Source organism: Cyprinus carpio, chromosome A7 (assembly GCF_018340385.1).
Source record: "Cyprinus carpio isolate SPL01 chromosome A7, ASM1834038v1, whole genome shotgun sequence".
In the NCBI taxonomy this organism is placed as follows: domain Eukaryota; kingdom Metazoa; phylum Chordata; class Actinopteri; order Cypriniformes; family Cyprinidae; genus Cyprinus; species Cyprinus carpio.
Window position 1 is genome coordinate 33,243,803 of NC_056578.1, and position 27,640 is coordinate 33,271,442.

General features: G+C 35.4%; 1 protein-coding gene across 2 annotated transcripts; it reads right to left on the reverse strand.

The window, feature by feature from the left end:
* Positions 1–1,126: 1,126 nt before the first annotated feature.
* LOC109073555 (dipeptidase 1) lies at positions 1,127–27,640 on the reverse strand. Of its 2 annotated transcripts, none has more exons than XM_042760882.1 (10): positions 27,584–27,640; positions 8,688–8,814; positions 8,454–8,586; positions 7,903–8,053; positions 7,356–7,425; positions 6,695–6,871; positions 2,561–2,645; positions 2,366–2,441; positions 2,046–2,181; positions 1,127–1,916 (listed from the first exon to the last, which is right to left on the reverse strand). In XM_042760882.1, exons 2-10 carry the CDS (start codon positions 8,790–8,792, stop codon positions 1,746–1,748), a joined length of 1,104 nt encoding a protein of 367 aa, XP_042616816.1. In that variant the 5' UTR covers positions 8,793–8,814; positions 27,584–27,640; the 3' UTR covers positions 1,127–1,745. The 2 variants fall into 2 exon arrangements, with proteins under 2 accessions (XP_042616816.1, XP_042616815.1); XM_042760881.1 differs by lacking the exon at positions 27,584–27,640 and adding an exon at positions 9,623–10,252.

A 27,640-nucleotide genomic window follows, 5' to 3' on the forward strand; every position in this document is an offset into this window, starting at 1 on the left:
GTGGAGGACGGACCCCCGGGAGAGGGGCAGTGTCAAAGTGTCAGAGTTACGTCCGCCTTGCTCTGATGTCATGCTGATGTGTGCCAAAAAACTCTCGCGACAGCGAGGCGGCTGTGTCGGATTGAGCAGTCGTGCGCAGTTGCTCTCCACCGACTGCGCTATTCAAAAGCATGATGGGAAACGACTGACTGACGACGCAGCTTCATGCTCATTGGCTGAGAATGTCAACTGATACATTTTCTCTTTATTCAAATTAGATTATCCATTTATTTATTTATATTTACATATGAACTAAACAAAAACAAAACAAGCCTAGTGAAGTTAAGAATTAGGACATGCGTTTATTTTATTTTATTTTTCTCTTAATTAGAATTTTTCCTTGTAATTTTCACTTTATTCTATTCTATGTTTGTGTGAATTAATAAATCAATCTATTAAAAATATACATGCACACATACATATCTAAATGGACTGTTTAGCCATTATGCCTCATTTTTGTGTGGTTTCATCTGAGAAGTGTCAGGGTCTGGCTTAAAACAAGGGAAGAAATTCTGAAGAATGTTTGCTACAAAACAGCTTTGACTCGCATAGTATGGAAAAATACTATGGACGTGAAATGGTGGCAGAAACCTGCTTGTTTGCAAACATTCTTCTAAATTTCCTCCTTTGTGTTCAGCAGAACACAGGAATTGATGCACATGATGACAAAACAGTGGTATTTTGATTACATCCACTTCGTCTGCGATAAAAAACGCGAACGCGATCTCCTCCATTGCTGACGTTTACAGGCGACAAAACAGCGAGATTCAGGAAGTGTCCCACTTCAAAGGTCTTTTTTGACCCCTCCCCTTACTGCAGCCGCCTACTCTCACCTACATTTCAGGAGAGGCAAGGCGAATCTCAAACAAGCCTAATTACATACAGCTATAAAGCAAACATGTAAATAAGTACAATTCTAGAGCAATTAAAATACTCTCTTTAAATATGATGCAGTTTTAACTTAAATGAGTTAGAGAAGATAATGTTAAGGTTATTATAAAGGTTAGAATTAGATAACAGAAATAACAAACAATACAAAAATAATAAAATGGCTTCACCAATGTTTACAAGAAGATCACACAGAGAGTTATGTTGTTATGCAAGGAGTCTTTAATATATCAGGATGTTCAATTGTCCTCTAGTGGAGCTTTTGGATTTAATTTTTTTACAGACAGCACAAGACTGACACACTCTGGATGTTGTCAGCACACAACTGTGATCATATACATCAGTCTTTGAAGTCAATCATCAAATCTGAGTGAGGAACAGACCGAAATTTAGGTTAAATTTATTCACATAAAACAGTTACATGCTTGGTCCTACCTTTCATTTACTTTTTTCTTAAAAAGTATTAATTGTTCTCAGAAATATTAGCCTATATATGGGTTTCTCTTTCTTTCTTTCTTTCTTTCTTTCTTTAATTTTTTAATGAATTTATTAAATGTTTGTATTTAATATTTTTTTTTATCATCCGTATACATTAGACTGAACAGTATGGCACTGCACAGAAAAGTGGTCATTTTTTAATTATTACATTCCTAATTTCTTTTTGTTTTTAGTCTACGGTTCTGAAAACACTTATTCTGAACTAAACTCTCTAAAATGTGTTTTCTTACAGAATTTCTCTACAGGCCAGCTCTTTATCAAAAATCCATTGCATAACCCAAAACAGTGCTACAGGAATAGACAGTCCACCGAGGAGTTGATTATAATAACTTATTTAGTAGTGTTAGAACCAAGACTACTGGATAGAAAGACTGTATGCATGTTGAACTGGATGCATATTGATAACCAAAGTCTGTCCTGCAGGAATTTTGAACTTCTTTAAAAGGGATGGGTATATCATCTGGTTTGGTTCCATTCTGGTGATCTCTTACCTATTGAAACATAAAAGTTAATTTATAAAAATTATAGAAAAAGGTTCAGTGAGCAAACAGGGCAGTAGATTTGATATTATACTGAGTTTAAAACTGATATATGCACGACTGTGTTTGCATTGCTCTTACTTCCTCCACCTCTCTGAACACTCTCAACAAGTTTCGTCCCAGAGCATCTCTGATCTCTTCATCTGACCATTTACGGCTAAGTAGTTCAGCCACCAAGTCTGGGTACTTTGATACATCCTCTAGACCATCTGGCACTCTGTTCAAAACCATAGCATTGTTTATTAATAGTTATGTATGTAGTCCTGTCATTTGTCTTAAACAATTAAAGGCAATTCTCATTGCATAAAATATGTGAAATGTGAAATGTACCACAATGGCATCAAGCTGCATGATCATTAGATTAAAATTCAGGCAGTCTATTCACAAATCAGCATGCTTACCTTGGCACACCATCATAATCTCCTCCAAATCCAATGATACTAGAGCCAGCCACTTTCCTGATATGGTCAAAGTGATCTAAATTTCAAATAGATAAGTGGAGTCACATTTTAATGTTGTGCTTTATATCATAAAGTGCTCAATGAAGAAGCGTATGGGGGGTAGCAGACACTGAGGTTAATTTTAAAATGACTCACCAGCAACATCTGAGATGTCAGCAGTTTTTTGGCAGGTTACATAGTCATTATAAAAATTAACCATGACAATCCCTTTCTTTTCTTTCTGAAATAGAAATATTTTGGAAAATTAACATTTTAATTAAACACCCATTTTATATACACTCACATTACAAACCAGATTTTTAAATTTTCTGAATAATATGTGAGACCTTAAACCTGTAAAGCCTAATGTATGAAATAATAGTCAGAAAAAATCAAATAGTAGGATATAGGGGAATATGGAGTTCATACTTCAGGAAGAAAAAAACAAAAAAAAAAAAAAAAAAAAAACACCTTTGCTTTATTCAAACGGCCAAACTGAGCAAAAAATGCAATTTGGTGCAATTGCTAATATTTATATTGGGAAAAAATACAAACCCGATTCCAAAAAAGTTGGGACACTGTACAAATTGTGAATAAAAACAGAATGCAGTGATGTGGAAGTTTCAAATTTCAATATTTTATTCAGAATACAACATAGATGACATATCAAATGTTTAAACTGAGAAAATGTATCATTTCAAGGGAAAATTAAGTTGATTTTAAATTTCATGGCATGAACACATCTCAAAAAAGTTGGGACAAGGCCATGTTTACCACTGTGTGGCATCCCCTCTTTTTTTATAACAGTCTGCAAACGTCTGGGGACTGAGGAGACAAGTTGCTCAAGTTTAGGAATAGGAATGTTGTCCCATTCTTGTCTAATACAGACTCCTAGTTGCACAACTGTCTTAGGTCTTCTTTGTCACATCTTCCAATTTATGATGCGCCAAATGTTTTCTATGGGTGAAAGATCTGGACTGCAGGCTGGCCATTTCAGTACACGGATCCTTCTTCTACGCAGCCATGATGTTGTAGTTGATGCAGTATGTGGTCTGGCATTGTCATGTTGGAAAATGCAAGGTCTTCCCTGAAAGAGACGACGTCTGGATGGGAGCATATGTTGTTCTAGAACTTGGATATACCTTTCAGCATTGATGGTGCCTTTCCAGATGTGTAAGCTGCCCATGCCACATGCACTCATGAAAGCGAATACGTTCAGGGGTGAAGACTTTTGAAATGGGAGTTGGTTACGATTTTGTTTGTTCTTGTCGTCTTTAGTCCGGATGACATGGTGTCCCAGTTTTCCAAAAAGAACTTCAAATTTTGATTCGTCTGACCACAGAACAGTTATCCACTTTGCCACAGTGCATTTTAAATGAGCCTTGGCCCAGAGAAAACGCCTGCGCTTCTGGATCATGTTTAGATATGGCTTCTTTTTTGACCTATAGAGTTTTAGCCGGCAATGGCAAATGGCACGGTGGATTGTGTTCACCGACAATGTTTTCTGGAAGTATTCTTGAGCCCATGTTGTGATTTCCATTACAGTAGCATTCCTGTATGTGATGCAGTGCCGTCTAAGGGCCCGAAGATCACGGGCATCCAGTATGGTTTTCCTGCCTTGACCCTTACGCACAGAGATTGTTACAGATTCTTTGAATCTTTGGATGACATTATGCACTGTAGATGATGATAACTTCAATACTCCGATACTCCGTAGATGCTTGCCTTATTACAGACATGTAAAATATATCTAAAGAGATATATTTTACTTTTAAATGAACTTTTAAATGAACCAATTCAAACAGAAAAAAAATATTCTCACATTATGTAATCCGTATGAAACATTCATACAGGTGCTGCGGAGATGAGTCAGTGTCGCTGACTTCATCTCTTAAACCGAAAACAGAAAGCACTAGTGTAACAACTATATTGTTTCATTTGACATCACCATTAAGGAGACCAGTGTTTCCTTTTGTTGGGCTCTTGACCCTTGATGTTTTGGTGGTATTGTTATGCTGGTTGTTTTAACTGTGTGTTCCTAAAAAACATGTTTAGCTTAACCAGTAATGCCAAGTAAAGAAAAATAAATAAAAGTTGATGACAGATGATCAACTGACCTCATTAGAAGTCTAATTTCTGATCAAATGGATGATGAATTGCTTTAGTATTGTTTATAGCTTCAGATCAAGTAGTACTGTTAAAAAAACAACTGATGATATAAATAATTTACAAATCACTTTGTGCGCAAAAAGTTTTAATCTGAAGCAATACAAAGACATCAAGAATCAGCATTTGAATCTCAACAATGGTTACAGTCAACAAAATACTTCATGCTGCAATGCATGCTGGGATACATGGGTGAGTCTTGTACTATGCTGATACCCACCATGCACTGCAACATGAATCATTTTTGTTGATTCACCATTGTTGAGATTCATATGTTGATTCTTGATGTATGTGGTCTTTGAATTGCTGCCGATGAAAACTTTTTGTGCACGAAGTGATCTGTAAATTATTTTAATTATCTGATTTTTACAAAACTACTAGATCTGAAGTTATAAACAATGCTAAAGCAATACAACATCTATTTAATCAGAAATTGGACTTCTAATGAGGTTAGTTGATCATCTGCTGACAATTTTTTTTTTTTACTTGACTTTTTTTTTTTTTTTTTTTAATAAACACACAGTTAAAACAACCAGTGAAATATTACCACCAAAACATCAAGGGTCAAGAGCCCACAAAAGGAAACACTGGTCTCCTTGATGGTGATTTCAAATGAAACAATATAACATCTAAACCTCTGTTAATTCTCAATAAGAGCTTCTCTAGATGTCTGACAGAAATACAATCAACCTGGCTAGTAATGAGAAGCTGGTAAAGCTGTTTTATGATTTGTTTAATCAGATCTTGAGATGTTTAATGTCTTTTATTTTTATTTTTTTCCAGTTGATTTCATCGTCTGTGGCTGAAGTCAGTTGTAGTTCTTGAGTTTCTCTTTCCTTCAGTGATTCTGCTTGTTAACAGCAGCTGTTCATCATTAATGGTCAATCATCACATAATTATCTTCTTAACTCCAGCACTGCTTCAATGCTCCTTTAACACTCTGTAGTGTGGAAACACATGAACACTGAGCAGTGTGGGGACTTCGCTATGAACTATTACATAAATCTTACCTGTTTCATTTGCAGATGACTGACGCATATGAGTCACATTAAGTTTATTGATTTCTTTTATATTAAAACTATGTAGTCTTATTGGATGGAAAATTGTTATGTAATTGAATTACATAAAATGTAAATTTAGACCAAAACATTTTTTTGAGTGTATGGGTTTGGAATTAAATTTTTGAGTAAATTATTCCTCTAATGTTGTTACAGATAGTTTATGCTGGATTAACTGAAAAATCTAAAGCAGGGGTTGGCAACCTTTTCGACATGATGTGGCATTTTTCATTTTTCTGGTTAACCACTGTGCCCAAAATTTTGTTTCTCAGTAAGCATGTAGTACAGGAATTTGATTTCTTTAAAGCTGAAATTTGGTAAGAAATGATTAGTTATCATTCATCTTAAGTAAAAGTGTTATTTAGCTATGGTAGACATATATGACACCTCTAATTGTTCTGTGTAACACTTTTTGACAAATGTGCTAATTAAGCTTCTTATCTTTAAGAATATGTGCCATATAGTACCAAAAGAGGTTCCCCTACGATTAAAAGCCAAAGAACCACTGTTGAGCATCAGTTTTGTTGAATCAATAAAGTGCTATATGGCACCTCTTATGATTCTACATAGCACCATTTGACAAAGTGCTATATAGCACCTGTAAAAATAGGTGCTAAATAGCACTAAAAGTGGTTCCCCTGATTACGAGCCAAAGAACCGCTTTTAGTGCTATATAGCACCATTTTTTTAGAGTGTATGCTTATTTACATCATTGGTATAAGCAGCAGTGGGGGGTAATAGACAAGAAATTTAGAGTCATGTTGATACCTGTTCTATAGTCATTTAGCAATCCTGCAACCACTGTAGTTAAACCACCCTATCTGAATACCAGAATGGCAGTGATTACCTATAGACTTGTACCATTGCGAATCATAGCCATGATTATTCAAGTGATTCTGCTTAATTAAAGCATTTGCTTTTATCTTTCATAACATCTCTTTATATCGGTAAATAAGTAGCATAGTACATATGCTTTATGAATATGGAAGTGTACGTGTGTCAAGGTCTATCCTTTTGGGCAATAAACTCTGTTATGTAACATTTTGAGGATGTAAACTGCACTTACCAATCTCATAAGAACATCATCAGGAACATTTCTCTTATGATTACAGATGCTGTAGGCAGAAGAGTGGCTGAAGATAACAGGAGCTTCAGAGATGTCCAGCACCTGATTCATGACCTTCTCAGACACATGAGACAGATCAATCAGCATTCCAATGCGGTTCATTTCCCGGATCACTTGCTGAAAGGACAAATCAAATTTGTCACTACAGACAGCAAAAATAAGTAATGCTTTCTCTAAAAGACGACAGCAAGTCAGGGTGGCCTACATTAACCACCACCCTATCCAAAGTTAATAACATTTTAGAGTTCACTAAATGCTTAATAACTGTCCTGTAAATAATGTGCCATAATAAAATGTTTTTATTCTATATTTAATTTGAGAAAAGTTTAAGTACATTATTATAACACACCCCTTACAAAAAGTAAACAAATAATTAATAAATAAATACTGTAAATAAAAAGACAATTTTGTCTAAAATTGTTGACTCACATTAAATAACATTTTGTTTATATCCAAAGTAATGGTATATGTTATGTAGTCTTTGGTATATGGTATATATTCTTTGTAATAATTAATCTTTTTACTTTGCATGAATGTTTTTATATTTGGGAAAATAAATATTGTTGTACAAATCTGACAATAAAGCATCTCTGTGTCTAACCTTGCCAAAATCAGACAAACCACCATGTGCTTCAGGCTCAGATCCTGTGTCCACCAGCCAGTTGTCTGCCCTAGAAGGAAGTGAGACCAAAACATGGTAAAGAAATCAACAGAGTCTTCAGCTGTAATTAAAACCCCTTCTCTTATCAGACAGGAACATGCACTTATGTGGCCATTTCTTTGGAAATCCGATTTAGCTTTTATTTTAGCCCCACCTTAAATGCAAAATATGAATTCTGTGGAATAGCTGCAAGTAAAAGTTAAACAAGCCAGGAATTTCCCTTGATTTTCACACACTACTGTTGCCAGTGTTAAGTGGGTGTGTTACACACAAAAAAAGTTATTTAATAAAACACCTCTGGCATAGTTTCCTGGCATGTTTATGTTTACTTAATTCCAAACTAATGAAATCATAATTCACTGTTATTTCCTCACCTTGCTGGACCTGTATGTGCTTGGTACTTTGAAATAAACACATTTATGCTGTTGTCTTTTTATTTAAAGTGCTATGAAGTACGGTAATTACTCTCACAAGGATAGCCACTCACCATGGTGTGTTGCAACTATGTGTGATAGTGAGGTATCGGACACCCAACTGGTACATGGTGCGCAGAGTACCCAAACTGCTGTCAATTGAATGTCCACCTTCTACCCCAATCAGACTCGCTGTCTTATTCTGTTCAAAGGCATCCAATATATCTGCAACAACATTTTAGTTTTAGTTTATATAAAAAGCTATAAACAATTATAAATACACATAGATACAACAATAATTCCAGGATGTTTTGGGGAACATGGTGTTGATAGGTGGTTGTTACAGTGTTTGTGGTTGTTGCTACAGTAGGTCACTTCTAACCTTCTTTATATAAGATTATGGAATTTTCCATCTGTTTTATCATTTTATCTATCTTACTGTAACAAGCTGCATAATTTGAATTATCTTTCATGTTGAAGCGAAAATGGCAGCCCTGGGTGTACTGCAAATGTGTCATTGTCAATACTGACATCTGTTTGATTCTATTCGCTAGGCTATTTGATTTGATCTGTTTGAGTTATTGCAAGGATTTGTACAGTATTTACTGCTGCTTCACTGTCTTACCTTGACTGCTAGTAGCAAATTTGAAGACCTCTGGGTATTTATGACACATCCTGTGAATTACATCAATCTGCTCCAAGGTCTGTCTGACTGCGTCTTTGTACTGCGTATTACATGGTACATATGCTGCCCAGAACTGCAATAGAAAAACAAATATTACCATACATTCGTTTGCCCATTATGGTGAATGTTCCTATGTTTTGTATGTAGGCCTGTTTGTTTGTGTTTGTACAGTACCTGTGCTGAGATGTGCCCTTCTTTGATTTTTGGGATGTTGGTGTGTGTGGAGTTTAGTTTGTACAAGTCCACCGTGTTGAGCTGATTATTAAACAAACTCTTCATCTGCCAGGGAAGGTCATTGTGCCTGTAAGAGATTTCAAATCACTTTTCAACTAGAATCATAGATAACAAGAGAAACAATCATTGAAAGTTTCCTTGAAAATTCAAGCATCTGTGAATTACACTTTATTACTTGTTTATTACAATTACTTATTTGTACCTTTCGAAAAGCAACATGCCCCACCTCACGACAGCTTTTGTACCTTTTTATTCTGTGTAGCAGCTTTTTTTGTTGCAGCAAAACATTTGTAAAATGAAACATTGTTTACATGCACTAATTTTTGTATATGAGAAGGAATCCAATCTGATTTCAGATTCTGAAAGTGCTTTTTATATAAAACAATGTTTTTATTTTAAAGATTATGAGGGCACATGATTTAAAAATAATTAGTACAGATAAAAACATTTATAATAAACACTACAATATAAATAAAAATGCTTATTTCATAGTGACATTTCTCCTTTGAGATCTTGTTTTACATTAAAAATAAATAAATACATAAATAAATAAATAATAATAATAAATGTTTAGGCTACCTAAATTGCCATAAGGTATTGATTAACTTGTTTTCAGGGAATATTTTTTGAATATCTTGTTTTTTAGAAATGTTATAAAACTTTTTTTCACAATAGATAGATAGATAGATAGATAGATAGATAGATAGATAAGAGTACATTTCACAAAATAGTACTATTTCAGTCTTTCTACTTCAAAATTACTTGCTGTTTCTTTGTAATTATTTGTGATGCTACACCAATTTTCTCTTTCTTTCTTTCTTTCTTTCTTTCTTTCTTCTTTTTTGTTTTAACAGTAGATAAATAGATTGACCTACCCATCTATAAGTGGAGTGTCAGTCATCAGTTTCAGGGCATGTTCCTTTAAATCATCTGCTACTGAGTTGAATGTGAAAACCCAGAGCACTAAACACACAGTCTTGACCCAATCCATCACCACACACTGTTTACAGACTCTGTAGCTTTTAATTATGAATTGTTCCTCAAATAACTCTACCTATCTCAGCTCTTCTTGTTTTCAGCTTATTTATATCCACAGATGTATCTCTCTCTCTCTCACTCTCAGGCTAAAAGACCAGTGTCAGGGATTAAGTTCCCATCATAATGGTGCTGAATGTAAGTTAATATATAATGTTGGACTGTAAAACTGATATTCCATAAAAGCCATGTATTTAGTTTTAACTATGGAGAAAGGTGAAATAAGTGATTATGTAAAAGTACAGTAAATGAGTGAGCGATTTTTCATTTTAATGTTTAAAGTCCATCTGGGGGATGTGGGCACTCTCTGGAGCATTGCCTTCAGAGGTATTACTTTGGCTGGAGAGACTTTAGTTGAACTCAGATTTAACCATATTAATGAAATTTAATATAACACATTTTATCCTTAGGAATAGGTTTAATTAACACTCACCACTCAATAATGTACTGTTAGGCTCTCGTCTAATGAAATAGCAATAAATAAATAAATAAATAACTCACAATATTTGCAGTTTGAATTTGCTAATACATTTTCATTCACTGCTTTCTCATGCAGTGAACTATATGCAATCTACTATATAAAGGATAGCAAATAAGGGGATAGGGTACAACTTTGGACACTGCTATTGTTTTTGCAATTCTGTTTAATTATGTTAGTGCTGCACAAATAATCACTTCACCTTTAATCTTTTGAACTGAGGACGTTTTATGACAACAGTGTCAATAATGATGAAGTGGTCAGACACCTATTATCCAAAGCAACTTAGGCAAGGCCACAAGAGTAGTGACTCAAGGCTTGCCTCAGTAGAACCAGCAAACCTTCTTTTAAAGCCAGAATAACATAAAGCCCTTTCATAACACATTTCTGCTCAAACAAATCTTGGAAAAGTCTGTGAAAGACTTTGTTTTAATTTGGTTATTACTGTATGTTCCTTGTCACTGCATTTGTACCTCAAAGTTCTTACTGTAGTTGTAAAAAAGGCTCATGCAAAACCATGCACTGTAAATTCTAATTAGTTAAAAAAAAACCATGTAAGAATAGTCATTTGTACTAACAAAGGTTTATTTAGTGTTGTAAACTTACACACAAGTTCTGGTAAATAAGAATCACTATTTTCAATAACTAACTTATTAAGTACAATATACTATGTGCGTATTTCAAACAACTCATTTATTTAAGTTGAGCTAACTCAAGTAACATTTCTTGCGACTTGGAATTACTAAGTTGTATTTACTTGAACAGCAATCTAGTTTACTTCCAAACTGATTGCCTTATAAAAAAAAAACACGTTCAAACATCCATTACAAATTCATGATAAAAATGTTCTATTCTTCACACACATAATCACACATAAATCAAAGGTAAAGACAGTTCAAAGTTAAAGGTAATATATATTTTTATATTTTTCAATGCAGTTTTAGCTTGCATTACAAACATTTTGAAACAAAGCAAAAACAGTCTGATTTTGGTTATGCTAAACAGTGGAGGTAGCAGTACAATGAGTTAAAAGGGGTCATATGATGTTGCTAAAAAGTACATTAATTGGTGTATTTGGTGTAATTAAATGTGTTTATGCGGTTTAAGGTTAAAAACACATTATTTTCCACATACTGTACATTATTGTTTCTCCTCTATGCCCCGCCTTTCTGAAACGCATAGTTTTTTACAAAGCTCATCGGTCTGAAAAGCGAGGTGTGCTCTGATTGGCCAGCTATCCAGTGCTTTGTGCTTGGCCGAATGCCTCAAGTGTGTGATGGAAATGTTACGTCCCTTGTCATACTGTGATGCATGTCCCGGTCAGAACACCGGCGAGACAAGACAAAAACAATAAAACCCATTACAAGCGAGCCATTTGTTGCATCCAGTGGGGACATAATTATGGATTATAATGACTTATACTGTGTTTTTATGCACTGCATCGCAATGCGTGAACATAAAACCATGTCTGCATTTGTGATCGGAGAAACAACAAACAACAAGCTCTTTGTTAACAAACTTAACTCGTATAATCAGCTCATTAGAAGTGACCCCCGTGCATGAACTGTGTTCCCATTGACATGGTCCCTACACAGTGTTTATTGCTCCCTACTCCCTGAGCAGGGGAAATCTGTTGAAGTTTACCTCACTTCGGAACATTCATTCATGGATTTATGCTGCGCAACGTCTTCACGGACAAGTTTGACATCATATACCTCTGTAAATAAATACAATTTAAATTCATGTCTCGCACACTTCAGTGCACTTTGAATGGAACATAAACATTCGCTTCGAACTGGAATCATGGTGGAATATCCTGTGTTGTCCACTTCGCAGGGCACTTACAGGTGCATCTCAATAAATTAGAATGTCGTGGAAAAGTTAATTTATTTCAGTAATTCAACTCAAATTGTGAAACTCGTGTATTAAATAAATTCAATGCACATAGACTGAAGAAGTTCAAGTCTTTGTTTCTTTTAATTGTGATGATTTTGGCTCACATTTAACAAAAACCCACCAATTCACAACAAATTATTATCTCAACAAATTAGAATACTTCATAAGACCAATAAAAAAATTAAATAAAATAAATAAATAAATAAATAAACATTTTTAGTGAATTGTTGGCCTTCTGGAAAGTATGTTCATTTACTGTACATGTACTCAATACTTAGTAGGGGCTCCTTTTGCTTTAATTACTGCCTCAATTCGGCGTGGCATGGAGGTGATCAGGTTGTGGCACTGCTGAGGTGGTATAGAAGCCCAGGTTTCTTTGACAGTGGCCTTCAGCTCATGTGCATTTTTTGGTCTCTTGTTTCTCATTTTCATCTTGACAATACCTCATAGATTCTCTATGGGGTTTAGGCCTGGTGAGTTTGCTGGCCAGTCAAGCACACCAACACCATGGTCATTTAACCAACTTTTGGTGCTTTTGGCAGTGTGGGCAGGTGCCAATTCCTGCTGGTAATGAAATCAGCATCTTCAAAATGCTGGTCAGCAGAAGGAAGCATGAAGTGGTCCAAAATTTTTGGTAAACGTTTGCAGTGACTTTGGTTTTCAAAAAACACAATGGACCAACACCAGCAGATGACATTGCACCCCAAATCATCACAGACTGTGTAAACTTAACACTGGACTTTAAACAACTTGGGCTATGAGCTTCTCCACCCTTCCTCCAGACTCTAGGACCATGGTTTTTAAATGAAATACAAAAACTCTCATCTGAAAAGAGGACTTTGGACCACTGGGCAACAGGCGTCTTACTTGGGCTAAGGAGAAGAAGAACTGGACCCTTACGTTGTCTGTGGTTCAGCAAATGATGTTTTATTAACAAGGTTCGGGAGGAGCACGTCAGATACTTAGCCTAATTAGCACAGGTGGAGCTCACTTAAGATAATCAACACTAGGGTATAAATACAGCTGACTTTCCCCTATCCATTGACGGTTTATCAGCATTTGGTTTGCACCTTTTGCCATTATATGGTAGACTCAGCTTCTCTCATTTAGAAGACGCGGTCTATATTGGGGATTTTTCAGTTCTCTGGCCAATACTGGGCCCAGGATCGCGCCTTCTCCGCCAGACACCACCGCGAGCTCCGTGCTCTATTGCAGCAGCCGCTCTGCTCGACCAGCACACGCTCCCCACGACGCCGAGGCTCCAAGGCTCGCATCTACCGGTGTCACATCCAATTTTTCCCCGGCGTCCTTTTATCTTTAGGCTGTGCCTACAATTCCTCCAATTGTAAAGTGGACCGCACGTAATCCCGAGGCAAACAGCGATTAATTCCGACGCTCCGTCCTCGCGAAGGTAAACAAAGCGGATCTGTACGATCTAAGTTATTCTGGAACTGGAACCACAATTTAAACTTTACTGTAACCGTCCGTTTACTTCACGCGAGTACGCATACATGCGGTATGTTCTATACATGTATTTCGCGCCCTTTTCATTTTGAACTGTGAGCGTGCTACTGGCTGCTATCAAGCTCTTGTCTACTGATAAAATCTTTCATACAAAATGTCTATTTACGGGTAACGTTACTCATCACTTAGTTTTCATTTACATTTTTTTTTAAATCGGAACTTTGCCGTGGAACAAGGTCTTGTCGACTTAAATCAGTAAGCTATCAGAATCCAACCAGTACGGTCGTGGACGACATGAAGGTGAGTAATATGTTAGGCCTACAGTCTTTTATTCTGTTTAGCAGCGATACGTCTGTGCCTAATCTTTCTTTACATATTTGTTTAGAAAATGTTAAACAGTTGTTAAATCAAATCGACCTGATAATGGCGCAGCGAGGCCCATACAAGAAGTATCCTTTGGATGTGGAGGCCGAGATGCCTGCAACTACCAAAAGGCGCTGGTTGCAGGTAAATAATTAATGTAGAGAGGCATTAGGTTACATTGATATCCACAGAAATCATCAGTTGTTAAAATACAATGTGTATTGTTTATGAATCAAGAAAAATGTTTTTTGGTTGATTTCATGTGCTATATTTTTGAGTCAGGAAAAAAATCTAAATTGATCATATCATTTTTTTTAATGTTACTGTAAACAATTTATCTGTTTGTTTATTTTTGTGAAACTATTTTCAATATAAAAATCATTTTCACAATCCAATCAAACAGCCAAGTTCTGTATGTAATGAGTGGAGCTTGAAAAGTCTCCTAAACCCTGTCCATAAACATAATTAAGCTTCACCCAGTAACTTATTTCCAGAGAGAGGCAGCTGGACATCAAGTACCACACGAAGTCAGTCGCAACTTCAATTTCATGCTAACTTAAGCTTTTAATTTTTTTTTTTCATCAGTGCATAAGTATCAGTTGTCTTGTTTTACAAGGTTATGGTGGACAAACACTTATCCATTTATATCTTAAAACATTTAGGCAAAAGATGCCCAAACAATACATGGCAACATATGTTCTGAAATGGAATCTCAGGTTTGTGTGATTAAATTTATGTAAGAAGTTACTAACTAAAAAAGTTTTTGATTTTAGTAAAATTTACTTTTAAGGCAAATAAACAGAAACACCTGTTAATCGTTAGTTATAATGTACATTTTAAAGAGTCAAGTATGTGGTCTTTGAATCGTTTTTCCAAGCAATGGCATGATAGATAAATACTTCTGTTATACAATATTTTTTAGGAACCAGCCAATTCAGAAGATTTTGAGGTACTTCCAGAAACTGAACGTGAGGTCAGTATTAAATGTTATTTGATTTAAGTGTCCCAGGGTATTTTTGTCTAAGATGAAAGGTCCCAAAATCTCAGCCAAATAATATTTGTAATGTGATATGTAGCAATACACAGATTCAGCAAAGATTGAAGATGTGGATGAATATCCAGAAGCTGAACCAGAGGTAAGCTAAAATAGTTATATATTACACTTTAGTTTATTATAATGTTTGATTAGGATTCAAGCTAATCTCTGCAGGACATACTGCAACAATTGGTATTTCTATCTGACCAATGACATGCAGTATTTTAGAAAGTCTGACTGATAAAACTTTTGCTTTTGCAATTCCATATTAGGTCATACTTGTGGTACAGACATTGCACACTTCACTTTTATTTTCGTCTCGCGTTGTTTTCTGCGTGTTATTGACTTATTGACTTATGTTTTACAGGAAAGCAATAATTCTTTTGACCATGAGAGGACTAACAGTTCAGATGAGGAATCTGAGGTGTGTAGAATGAAGTGTTTACCCAGAAATGAAATATATCTATTATTCAACCTCATATTATTATTTTTTTATCATCAATGGAACACAAAAGGATATTACAAAAAGATTATCAAGTTTACAAGAGCTTGCTCTATTTCATTAATTTAGTTAGTTATTCAGATTAATGCTTCTTTCTGTCATATGATTGAAGCTACGATGACATTGAGCTGTCAAGTATGAGTTCCAAAAATGAAATGATAGTTTTCCATTTGACATTAAAAAAATTTGTTGCTGGCCAACATCTTAGGAAATTATAACGTTTACGTGACTTTTGACAAACTGAAAAAAGAATCTCATTTTGATGTTTATTTTGCACTGTAATCTTTTGGGCTAAGCGTAGTACATGCTATATATTAATAACAAAGCAGTGATGTCAAATGAAAAAAGGTTTATTACAGTTTTTTCCCGTACTGTTCAAAATAACAAGTCATGGAATTGGGGTAGAATAATATGTTAAACCATAGTTTGCCACAAATTTTCATTTACAAAGAATGATTAAAATAATGAGAAAAAACCCTACTAGAATATGATGCTAGAATATGTGAAATTAAATCTGCAGCTTGGAGGTTCTTTTAAATATTTAAATATATTTTGTGGTCTGTGGATTTTAAAAGCATATGGGTTTGGAATGAAATCAGAATGAAAAGATGGTGACAGAATCTTGAATCAAAACATTAAAAAAAAAATTCGAATTGCAATTTAAAATAATAAAACACGTTTCACACCAAAAGCGCGAGCAGCACCATATTTTTTCCGCCGTGCATGTTAACCAATGAGTGCATTTACACTGGCAGCAGGAGCAGCACTTGAGCGTCAAGCAGGAGCGTCGCGAAAACAGCAGTGAAGCGAGAGGTTTCGCAGCTGAGTCTATTTTTGCTGCGCTGCTCACGCTCAAAGTGAAAGCACAATTTATGATGGACAAAATAAATATGATTTCACACAAAATGCACAGAATAAGCATGTCTAGTGTGTTTTAACAAGAACTGGAGAATGTCAGAAAAGAAAATGAAGAATCAAAAATATTTATAGAAGATTTACCCATTAAAACTTGTTTAATTATTCTGTTTGGGTGAAATTATGGTATGTGTATGTATGTGTTTGTGTGTGTGTGTGTGTGTATATATATATATATATATATATATATATATATATATATATATATATATATATATATATACACACACAGGTCCTTCTCAAAAATTAGCATATTGTGAAAAAGTTCATTATTTTCCATAATGTAATGATAAAAATTAAAGTTTCATATATTTTAGATTCATTGCACACCAACTGAAATATTTCAGGTCTTTTATTGTTTTAATAATGATGATTTTGGCATACAGCTCATGAAAACCCAAAAAATTACCATATCATGAAAAGGTTCTCTAAACGAGCTATTAACCTAATCATCTGAATCAACTTATTAACTCTAAACACCTGCAAAAGATTCCTGAGGCTTTTAAAAACTCCCAGCCTGGTTCATTATTTAAAACCGCAATCATGGGTAAGACTGCCGACCTGACTGCTGTCCAGAAGGCCATCATTGACACCCTCAAGCCGAGGGTAAGACACAGAAAGAAATTTCTGAACGAATAGGCTGTTCCCAGAGTGCTGTATCAAGGCACCTCAGTGGGAAGTCTGTGGGAAGAAAAAAAAGTGTGGCAAAAAAAAACGCTGCACAACGAGAAGAGGTGACCGGACCCTGATTCAGATTGTGGAGAAGGACCGATTCCAGACCTTGGGGGACCTGCGGAAGCAGTGGACTGAGTCTGGAGTAGAAAACATCCAGAGCCACCGTGCACAGGCGTGTGCTTTTGAACCAGAAACAGCGGCAGAAGCGCCTGACCTGGGCTACAGAGAAGCAGCACTGGACTGTTGCTCAGTGGTCCAAAGTACTTTTTTTCGGATGGAAGCAAATTTTGCATGTCATTCGGAAATCAAGGTGCCAGAGTCTGGAGGAAGACTGGGCAGAAGGAAATGCCAAAATGCCTGAAGTCCAGTGTCAAGTACCCACAGTCAGTGATGGTCTGGGGTGCCATGTCAGCTGCTGGTGTTGGTGCACTGTGTTTTATCAAGGGCAGGGTCAATGCAGCTAGCTATCAGGAGATTTTGGAGCACTTCATGCTTCCATCTGCTGAAAAGCTTTATGGAGATGAAGATTTCGTTTTTCAGCACGACCTGGCACCTGCTCACAGTGCCAAAACCACTGGTAAATGGTTTACTGACCATGGTATTACTGTGCTCAATTGGCCTGCCAACTCTCCTGACCTGAACCCCATAGAGAATCTGTGGGATATTGTGAAGAGAAAGTTGAGAGACGCAAGACCCAACACTCTGGATGAGCTTAAGGCCGCTATCGAAGCATCCTGGGCCTCCATAACACCTCAGCAGTGCCACAGGCTGATCGCCTCCATGCCACGCCGCATTGAAGCAGTCATTTCTGCATAACTGAACATAATTATTTGAAGGTTGACTTTGTTTGTATTAAAAACACTTTTCTTTTATTGGGCGGATGAAATATGCTAATTTTTTGAGATAGGAATTTTTGGTTTTCATGAGCTGTATGCCAAAATCATCAGTATTAAAACAATAAAAGACCTGAAATATTTCAGTTGGTGTGCAATGAATCTAAAATATATGAAAGTTTAATTTTTATCATTACATTATGGAAAATAATTTACTTTTTCACAATATGCTAATTTTTTGAGAAGGACCTGTATATACACACACACATACCATACTTTAACCCAAACAGAATATACACACATAAATATATTATATATATAAAAACTAAAGTGAACAAGTCAAGAAATATACATTTATCTTATAATTTATTTAGCACTGTCACTACCCAAATTAAACCCGAAACCCGAGTTTTTATCTGCGGAGTTTGCAGTCTTGTAAACATATCGAAGTGACAAACGACAAGATCGGAGCGGTTTTCTTGGTTGTTTTTGTTGTTTACTATTTACATGCGAATGTTGTATACCTCCCCATCTTAACAATCTTTCAAGACTATCAAGTTTATAGTTGTCTTTGTAAAAAAAAAATGCTGGCTTATATGTAGATTTAGAGTCGCTGCTGTGACGCTGTACAAACGCTTCCAGTGTGAATACCCAGCTGCAGTGACGATGTAGTTATGCTGACGTGAAGCTGACGTGCCGCTCACGCTTGCGGTGCAATTCTGTAGCGGTTTAAAATGGGTTTTTTTTCTATTGTAGGAAGTGGATGACCCACAAAATGCTGAGTGGAGCATTGATGTAAATTCTCAGACTGCACCTAAGGTTTGTTTGAATTTGAAATTAGTAAAGTGTTTATTTTGAAGTCATTGGCTAGTATGTGTTGGATCATTCCGTGTCAACTCAACCAGAGGTCCCTGGCAAAAAATTTTGAAAACTCACACTTATTTAAAAATAAAAATCACATTAAATTACAATCATAACAGTGGCTGCAGAGGAGCATTCATTAGCTATTTCCACTCCCTAATTTACATTTTCACTCATTTTGATTTGAATTAATATTAAGACATTGTGAATGATAATAAAGTTAATTTGATCTACAGCTCAACTCAAGCTCAGTGCTTTATCTTCAGCCCCCCCAGTGCTAACAAATACTGTCCGTAGATCTGAGTGGCTCTGGTGCTACTGCCCTCAAATGTTAGTCTGGAGCCTGTGAACTTAAAATACAACTGCACATTGTAATTTCTGTAAAAGGCATTTGTTGGTAATACAGTCAAAATGGGGGGAAATGTGAAAAACTGTGTTGCAGGTTGATTTAAGGTGTGCCTATAAATTTTCTGCTTGTGCTCCTAAAAATGTTCAGTAAGGGGCTTACAGTGCTCCTAGTAAAAAAAAGTTAGTCTGGAGCCCTGGATAGTATTGAAGAAAAATGTATATTATCAATTTATTTTGAATATAGCCTTCATAATTAATAACTTTGATTTGCTGTTGCAAAATATGTACATTAGTGTGTTAAACACGGAACCAGTTTGGTAATTGCTTTCGGCCGGTGCAAAATTGCCATTACGCAGGGTTTTTGGAAAGCGGCTGACTGACAGGAATAAAAGCAGAAAAATAGGAAAGTGCAAATTCCAGAAGAAGTGGCTGGAAGGTGAACAGTTTGGTTGCAGCCCATTGATGGGCAAAACGGAGAAGGATTTTGCTGCGTTTGTAAAAGGGTATTTAAGCTGGGAACAATGGAAATTAACACTGTAAAATCACATGCAATCTGACAGCCACAAATCAGGGGTAAAAGGCAGACTGCAATTAACTATGTCTATTTATTTCAACAACTTATACAAAAGGCTGATTTTGCTTTACATAAATTTGTGATACAAGTTGCACCGTTATATGGCAGAGAACACATCAGCTTTAATGTTCATCAGCTAACACATTTAACAAGTGAAAGTGACGTGACACACAGCCAAGTATGGTGACCCATACTCAGAATTCGTGCTCTGCATTTAACCCATCCAAAGTGCACACACACACCGTGAACACCCATGATTTATGCTGCGGTTCGGTGCCTTGCTCAAGAGCACCTCAGTCGTGGTATTGTCGGCCCGAGACTCGAACCCACAACCTTAGGGTTAGGAGTCAAACTCTCTAACCACTAGCCCTCGACTTCCCCCATAAAGCTGAAGGCTGATTTAGCTGATACTGTCAAGTTATGGGGTCCATTGTGGTGTATATCAGCATTTGCATTTGAAAGTAATAATCATAATCTCATGCTGTATTTTCATGGTACCCAGTGTGTTCCTGAACAGATCTCCCACACATTTCTCCTTTGGCGTTACATCTTTAGACAAACAATAATAGAACAAAAAATAGTCTTGTTTTCTGTTACTGCAGGAGACTTAGGGGAATGAGACAGGTAAAAAAAATCTGCTCATTTTAAACAGTCTACATCTCTTTGGCACTCCAAAATTTCAACCACTGTCACCAAGCCAACTTGCTGCTATTAACCGAACATTTCACATTATCGTACTTCGTCCATTGTAGTTCTTCAAAAGATTTTTACATGATGGCATTTTGTACACTTCCGATACGTACACAAAAATGCGAAAGCGCATTAATTCTACCACGATGCTTCAGGATGGAAGCTTTTTGCGTATTCAGCATTTAGTTTTGCTGAGGGATCATTGTGACTGTGGATTTAGTGATTGTTCCTGCACATCAATGCCTTTAATTCTAGGTCGTCCTCTCAAATAAAAGCAAAAGCGCCATTCACAGACAGACAATTAAACTTCAATATTGATTTTGTGACCGAGGTAACGGAGAGTCTCGAAACAATTGCAGTTCCGGTTTCATCACTAAAAAAAAAAAAAAGTGTTTTCATCAAGATTAGGGAAAAGCAGTATGTGATCCCAATTGTGTAAACAATCGAAACAGACTAAAAGCTTAGTTTAGTGTTGTTACAAGCATCTGAACAGATAGGTAGCTTTACCCACTTGGGTTATTAGATCAAATATCTTTATCTAAATATCTATAAGCTACATTGTACACCATACATTTAAGTTTTATTAAACAGATTAGTCCTAGGAGTTCAACACTCTTGTGTCAGGAGAAATTTTAATCCACATTGAAAAATAATAAGGAAATATGTGTTTTTAAACATTGTAAACTTCAAAATCTGTTTACACAATGATTCATAACTACTGTACTCCGTCATTAAACACACAAGTAGTCCTATATAGTAATGTTAAAAGACAATCAGATGTCTATGTTATAAGTAGATGGAAGTTTTAAAAGAGACTGGACTACAGAGGATTGATGGTGATGAGATTCGCACTAGTAGAGTTTATGCAGTTGTAAGTGCTTGTGATGCTAAAAGATAGCACACAGTTTAATGGCATGTATGGATGTGACTGGTGTCCTTCATTTGTTAAAAGAAAATCATGTCAATGTACTAGCTGGATGAACATGTATGAATGTTAAACATTGTAAACCATACAATTATTTATTTATTTATTTATTTATTTAACAGACCAGTCCAGCAGTTCAACACTCTTGTGTCATGAGAAAATTTAATGCACGCGTACAACAGAAATGTGTGTGTGTTTTAAACATTGTAAACTACACAATTATCTGTTTACATAATGATTTGTTACTGTACTGTTATTAAACACAAGTAGTCCTATATACTAGTGGTAAAAGACAATTAGATGCGCATGTTAAAAGATGTATGGAAATGTCTATGTGCTTTTTAAATATTTTCTTGGCTTTATATGTCTGGATTATATACAGATATTTTGAAATGGTGCTTAAATTTGGATGTTGGTATAGTGTTGAAACACTGTCATAAATCAACGGTAATAAAGAGATTAAATAAAATGATCATACATTTTTTTAGTTCATTCATTGATTGTTCATTTTAAAACATGTATCTGATATGGCTGTATTTTTGTCTTATCTAAAAAGATGCCTTTAAGATATTGTTGGCTCTTTTAATTTATTTTTGTTAGATTCCATGTTAATTTAGTAATTTTATGAAAACATATTTACTTTTATGAAGACTTAGAATAAATTTAAAACTCACAATTTGCAATTGCTTATTTTATTTGCCATGTTTACATTCAAAGATAAAACATGTCAAATGCTGAGAATTCAGTAGGCTAAAAAATTTATATTTAACGATAAATAGTTATGACATTTTGGGTGTATGAAAAATAATTCATAGATAACCAGATAAACTCATTAGTAGACCCATGTCAAAATATATACTTTTACACTATATATATATATATATATATATAATTTTTAATGTCTTCATTTATTTTATCAAAAATACAGTGAAAAGCAATTTTGCATTGCTACAGTTTAAATAACTTTTTTAACTTTTAATAAAATGTAACTTATTCAACGCTGTGTTTTATAAATGTTATTTGTTGTAATAACTTAAAAAAAAAACACATTTGCCAAATTTTATATGATTGTTTCATTTTCACAAACTATTATAATAAGATTAATTATGATTATTCTATTAAGAGTAAGAAATAGCTAAATCCGTATATATACTGTAGTAAAACCATTCTTCATTTTGTAGTTGGTTCTGCTGCAAATGCTGTGGTGAAACCATGGTTCATTTTAGCAGTTATGGTTTTCTTCTACAAAACTAATCATGGTTACTGTAAAAACCATGGTTAATTTTGTAGTTACTATGGCATTACTACAAAAACCATGGTTAATTTTATGGTTACTATGGTTTTACTACAAAAACCATGGTTAAACCAAGGTTATTGTAGTAAAACCATGGTTCATATGTAGTTACTATGGTTTTACTACAAAAACCATAGTTAAACCATGGTTACTACAAAAAAAAAAAAAAAAACATGGTTACTACAAAATGAACCATAGTTTAACTATTTGGTTATTGCAGTAAAACCATAGTAACTACAAAAAAAAAAAAAAAAAAAAAAAAAAAACATGGTTACTACAAAATGAACCATAGTTTAACTATTTGGTTATTGCAGTAAAACCATAGTAACTACAAAAAAAAAAAAAAAAAAAAAAAAAGAAAAAAACATGGTTACTACAAAATGAACCATAGTTTAACTATTTGGTTTTTGCAGTAAAACCATAGTAACTACAAAAAAAAAAAAAAAAAAAAAAAAACCTTGGTTACTACAAAATGAACCATAGTTTAACTATATGGTTTTTGCAGTAAAACCATAGTAACTAAAAAAATAAAATAACAAAAAAAACATGGTTACTACAAAATAACCATGGTTAAACCATAGTTACTACAAAAGAAAAAAACAAAAAAAAAACATGGTTAAACAATAGTTACTACAAAAAAACATGGTTAAACCATAGTTACTACAAAAAATAAAAAACATGGTTAAACAATAGTTATTACAAAAAAACATGGTTAAACCATAGTTACTACAAAAAAAAAAAAAAACATGGTTAATTTTCGTAAGGGCAATGGCTTGGCAATTGATGTTGTTACACTTACATGACGATGAAATTCTTGTTTTATATTGACCAAACATTTAATTCAAATATCCACTTATTTTTTTATTTTTATTTTTTTGCCCCCCTTTTGCGATAGAAATGCTACAGCCTCTTTAATTTCTTCAACAAAAACATGTGGACATCACAACCCTTACCAAAATTATCCATGGTTATTGTAGTAAAACTGCTTAATTTTATTTTGTGGGATTTCTGAATGCTTGAGACTATAAAATCAATAAGACAATGTATTTATAAAATCATAGCCATATGTAATTGTCTAGAGCTACAACTGCAATGTATAAATAATACAATTTAATTACAATTTATTTATTTACTTTTTTATTAAAGGTCTATTTTGAGCCCCTATAGAAGTTTTGTTGTTGTTGTTGTTTGTTTTATTGTTTTTGTTTTTGTTTTTTTGTTTTTTGAAGGAGGAGGGGGCACAACAATACTATTCTACTTAGGGCACCCATTTGGCCAGCAGCGGCCCTGCCGATGGGAGTGGCTTAACGAATGGCAGGGGCTTACGTCTTCTCTCTATTTGTCTGATTTACAGTCGTAAGGAGGCAGGGGCAAGATGGCGGAGTGAATAGCCGCAAGGTTACGAGCTCTCGGCATTAAACCGGTTTTAAAGCACATATTGACCGCCAGCTTCTGCAAATGCAGCTGAAATTATTTACAAGAAAAGATTAACACAAACTCTCAGTGAAAGACTAAACGAACACAACTATAATGCCTAGAAAGTCCGGACAGAAGCATCCTAACGACTCCATGTCCAACGAGGAGGGGGCTAGCTGCTTAGCTAGCGACCACGAGTATACCAACGACGGAATGGATTGCAACCAGCAAACAAGCCTCGAAGAAGAATTTCTGCCCTTGCCCATAACGCCAAGTAAGCCTCCGCTTCATAAGAAACCAACTTTTACTAGAGAAGCCGGGTTCGGCTCAGATGATGCAGTGCGCTCCTTGGCTGATCTTATTAACAACAGGAGCGACACCCTCGAAAAAATGGTGGAATCTGTACGCGGCGACATTAAAGTCTTAAATGCAAAGGTGGTTTACATTGAGAAGAGGGTGTAAAGGAACGAGGATTCTGCTTTGAAAACCATGAACCGGGTTAGTGAGCTGGAGCGATACAGCCGCCGGTGGAACCTGTGGCTCCAAGGGCTGACAGAGGACAGGGAGGAGGATGTGCGGGCGCGAGTAACCAGTGTTTTTTTTAGGCGATTCTACCGGAGGAAAAGGAAAGCCTCCCTGCTGCTATAGACATCGCGCACCAGTCGGGAAAACTTCGGCAAGAGCAGACGAAACCTAGAGGCGTTGTCATGAGATTTATCTCTCGAAGATACAGGGATGCAGTTTGGAAAGCAGCAAAAAACAACTCTTATCTCCAAAACAACGGTCTTCGCTTCTCAGAGGACTTAACCCAAGAGGACAGAGAGAACAGACAAAAACTGTGGCCACACATAAAGAAAGCTCGGGATGAAGGAAAAAAGGCCTATTTCGTGGGAGGAAAAGGATTCGTGAATGGTTCGGAAATTCATCTGTGATCTGTCAAGCTTAGTTCAGAAGGTTTGTCTAAGATGTGCCTCGTGTTCAGGTCGTTCCAGGATAATTACTCTGAATTGTTTTATCTCAGGGTAAAATTTTGTGTTACTTAGATAGCAGGTGAAGTTCCTGCTGGTTCAAAAAAAAAGAAAAAAAAAAGGGGGGGTAACGTTATAATCTTTATACGTCTCTTACTTATACGGTTATATCATATTGAACATTATTCTTTTTTTACGTGTGATGATAAGGTTATATTATGGTGCTGAGTTATAATGCTAAATATGGTGCCGATCTCGACAGCCCACTGTTACTTATCAACACTAGTATTATATCTCAACTGGCGGACGATACCACTCTCTTTCTTAGAGATGAAAATCAAGTCTCTGGTGCAATAAATACCATAGAAAAATTTTCCATGGCCTCTGGCTTAAGGCTGAATATCAATAAGTGTGAAATCATGTCTATTAAGGACAGCATGAAATCTTCCATTTGTAGTATCCCAGTCAAGAGTGAACTTGTTCATTTAGGTATCACAATTACCAAGGACCAACAAAAAAGGTCTTTATTGAACTTCAACCCTATTATTCAAAGAACCAGAAAAAAGCTGAACCAGTGGTTGTTGCGGGATCTCTCCCTCAGAGGCAGAACCCTACTAAATCACGGTTAACATATCCAGCTCTATCTCTGTATGTGGACAAAAAACATATTACTGAGATTGACAAGCTACTTTTTAATTTCTTATGGAAAAAATAGAACTCATCATGTGAAGAAGTCAGTTCTAACAAATGACTATGAAAAGGGTGGATTAAACTTTATCGATTTCTGTACTCTTAATAATACTTTTAAAGTAAATTGGTTGAAACATTTCTTTAAAAATCCTAATTCTATTTGGTATGTCATACCATGTCATATTCTGTCAAAACTGGGTGGGTTGAGCTATTTCTTAACCTGTAATTATAATATTGATAAAGTCCCGATAAAAATGTCATCCTTTCACCGCCAGGCCTTCCTTTCATGGTCTCTTATTTTCAAACACAACTTTTCACCCAACAAATATTACATATGGAACAACAAAGACATACTGTTTAAACACAAATCTTTATTTATTGGTTGTCTTTACTCTTATAATGAGTTTCTAGAAGAATACAAAATTCCTGTGTCTCCTGGAGATTATGCCAAAGTCTTTGGAGCAAATTCCTCTGGTGTCTGCATGTTATATAGAGCTCAACCAAGATTGGACACACAACAACTAACTTTGTTATCGCTGACTGATACTTCAGTTGGTAAGATTTGTTTTTCTTGTAACAATGGTAAGAACAATAAACTAATTAGATCCCTGTTCAAAACAGATATTATCACAGTCCCATATGTGGTTCCATACTGGAATAAATTTGTGCAAAACATTGACTGGAAGAAGGTCTGGCTCTTACCAACCAATATTTGCTGACCAACAAAATTAGAGAAGTATCATTTAAAATAATTCATAAGTTTTACCCATCTAATGATCATATTGTTAAAAAATCTGCCCTTTTGTCCAGAGTTTCTGGTCTGACATTTGTAATTTTATTGCAGAAAAAATTGAGAAAGATTTCAAGTTGTTTTGGAAGGATGTTCTTTTTGGCCTTTATGACCTCAACAGAACTAAGACTAGGCCTAGTGAAACTTTCATTATTAATCTCATTATTCTCTTGGCAAAATCTTACATTCATAAATGTAAGTTTGTGCATTCCAAAACATCTTTTATTGGCTTTAACATTGAGGTCAAGCAATATGTCAACACGATTAAGTATTCTCTTAATCAAAAGGCGACAAAAACTGTGAAGGTGTGTAAACAATTTGATATATTTTTGTAAGTCCGCACTTCCCCTGGCAAAATGTGATGATGTGAGTCTTTTGTTTATTTTTTGTTTATGTTAAAATACTTGCATTGTTGGAAACTGCACAATGTGTTATTTTTATAATGGAGATGAACGCTCATGTAAACTGTGCAATTGTTGAAAAAAAAAAAAAGTCGTAAGGAGGCAGAGGCTCTGCATACCTCGAGGCAAGTTCGAGAATTTACCTCAGCCTCAGCAACTCTAGTGTGGAGCAATAGTCGAGAAAACTCGTCTCCTCACAGGTACGTCTATTCGTTTACATCATTTGGAGCGGTGTCTGTCACCTCTGTAAATCCACACTTTAGATAAAATTTAAATCACTCGAACCTATCCTTCACATTTTTTGAGCTCCGTTCCCCGAAATTGTTCTGTTCTGCATGAAGGCTTATAACAGACGTTTATTATGGCAGTGGGAAATGATGCGTGATGAGGCTTGGTCACTGCACACTGAGTCCGAAATTTTCGCACGCGTTTTTTCGTATTCGTGATCCGAAAAATTCGTCACACACAGAGACCTTGCACACTATGCATATTAATGAATGCGGGAAAAAAAACGCAAAACAATACAAAATGGCGTCTTCAATTAGTGAGGATGATTTTTTTCCAAGCATTGAAAAGCATTTCAGTGGCCAGCAGATTTAGTTCACAAACAACTGACAGTTTTGACCTAAATATGATTTTCAGTTACAATAATTAAACCTAAATTTCGACATTAATAACTTACTTTTAACAGCATCAGACGCTCGCGCGCTCACAAGATCTCCCGGTTCTTCCTTGTGAA

Bases quoted from the DNA above. Each gene is read 5' to 3' on its own strand.
- LOC109073555 (XM_042760881.1), bottom strand. From the start codon at position 9,738: ATGGATTGGGTCAAGACTGTGTGTTTAGTGCTCTGGGTTTTCACATTC. The intron at 8,054-8,453 runs GTAAGACAGTGA...ATGTTGTTGCAG, and splicing joins ATTTGCTACTAGCAGTCAAG to ATATATTGGATGCCTTTGAA. The intron at 1,917-2,045 runs GTAAGAGCAATG...ATGTTTCAATAG, and splicing joins TGTTCAGAGAGGTGGAGGAA to GTAAGAGATCACCAGAATGG.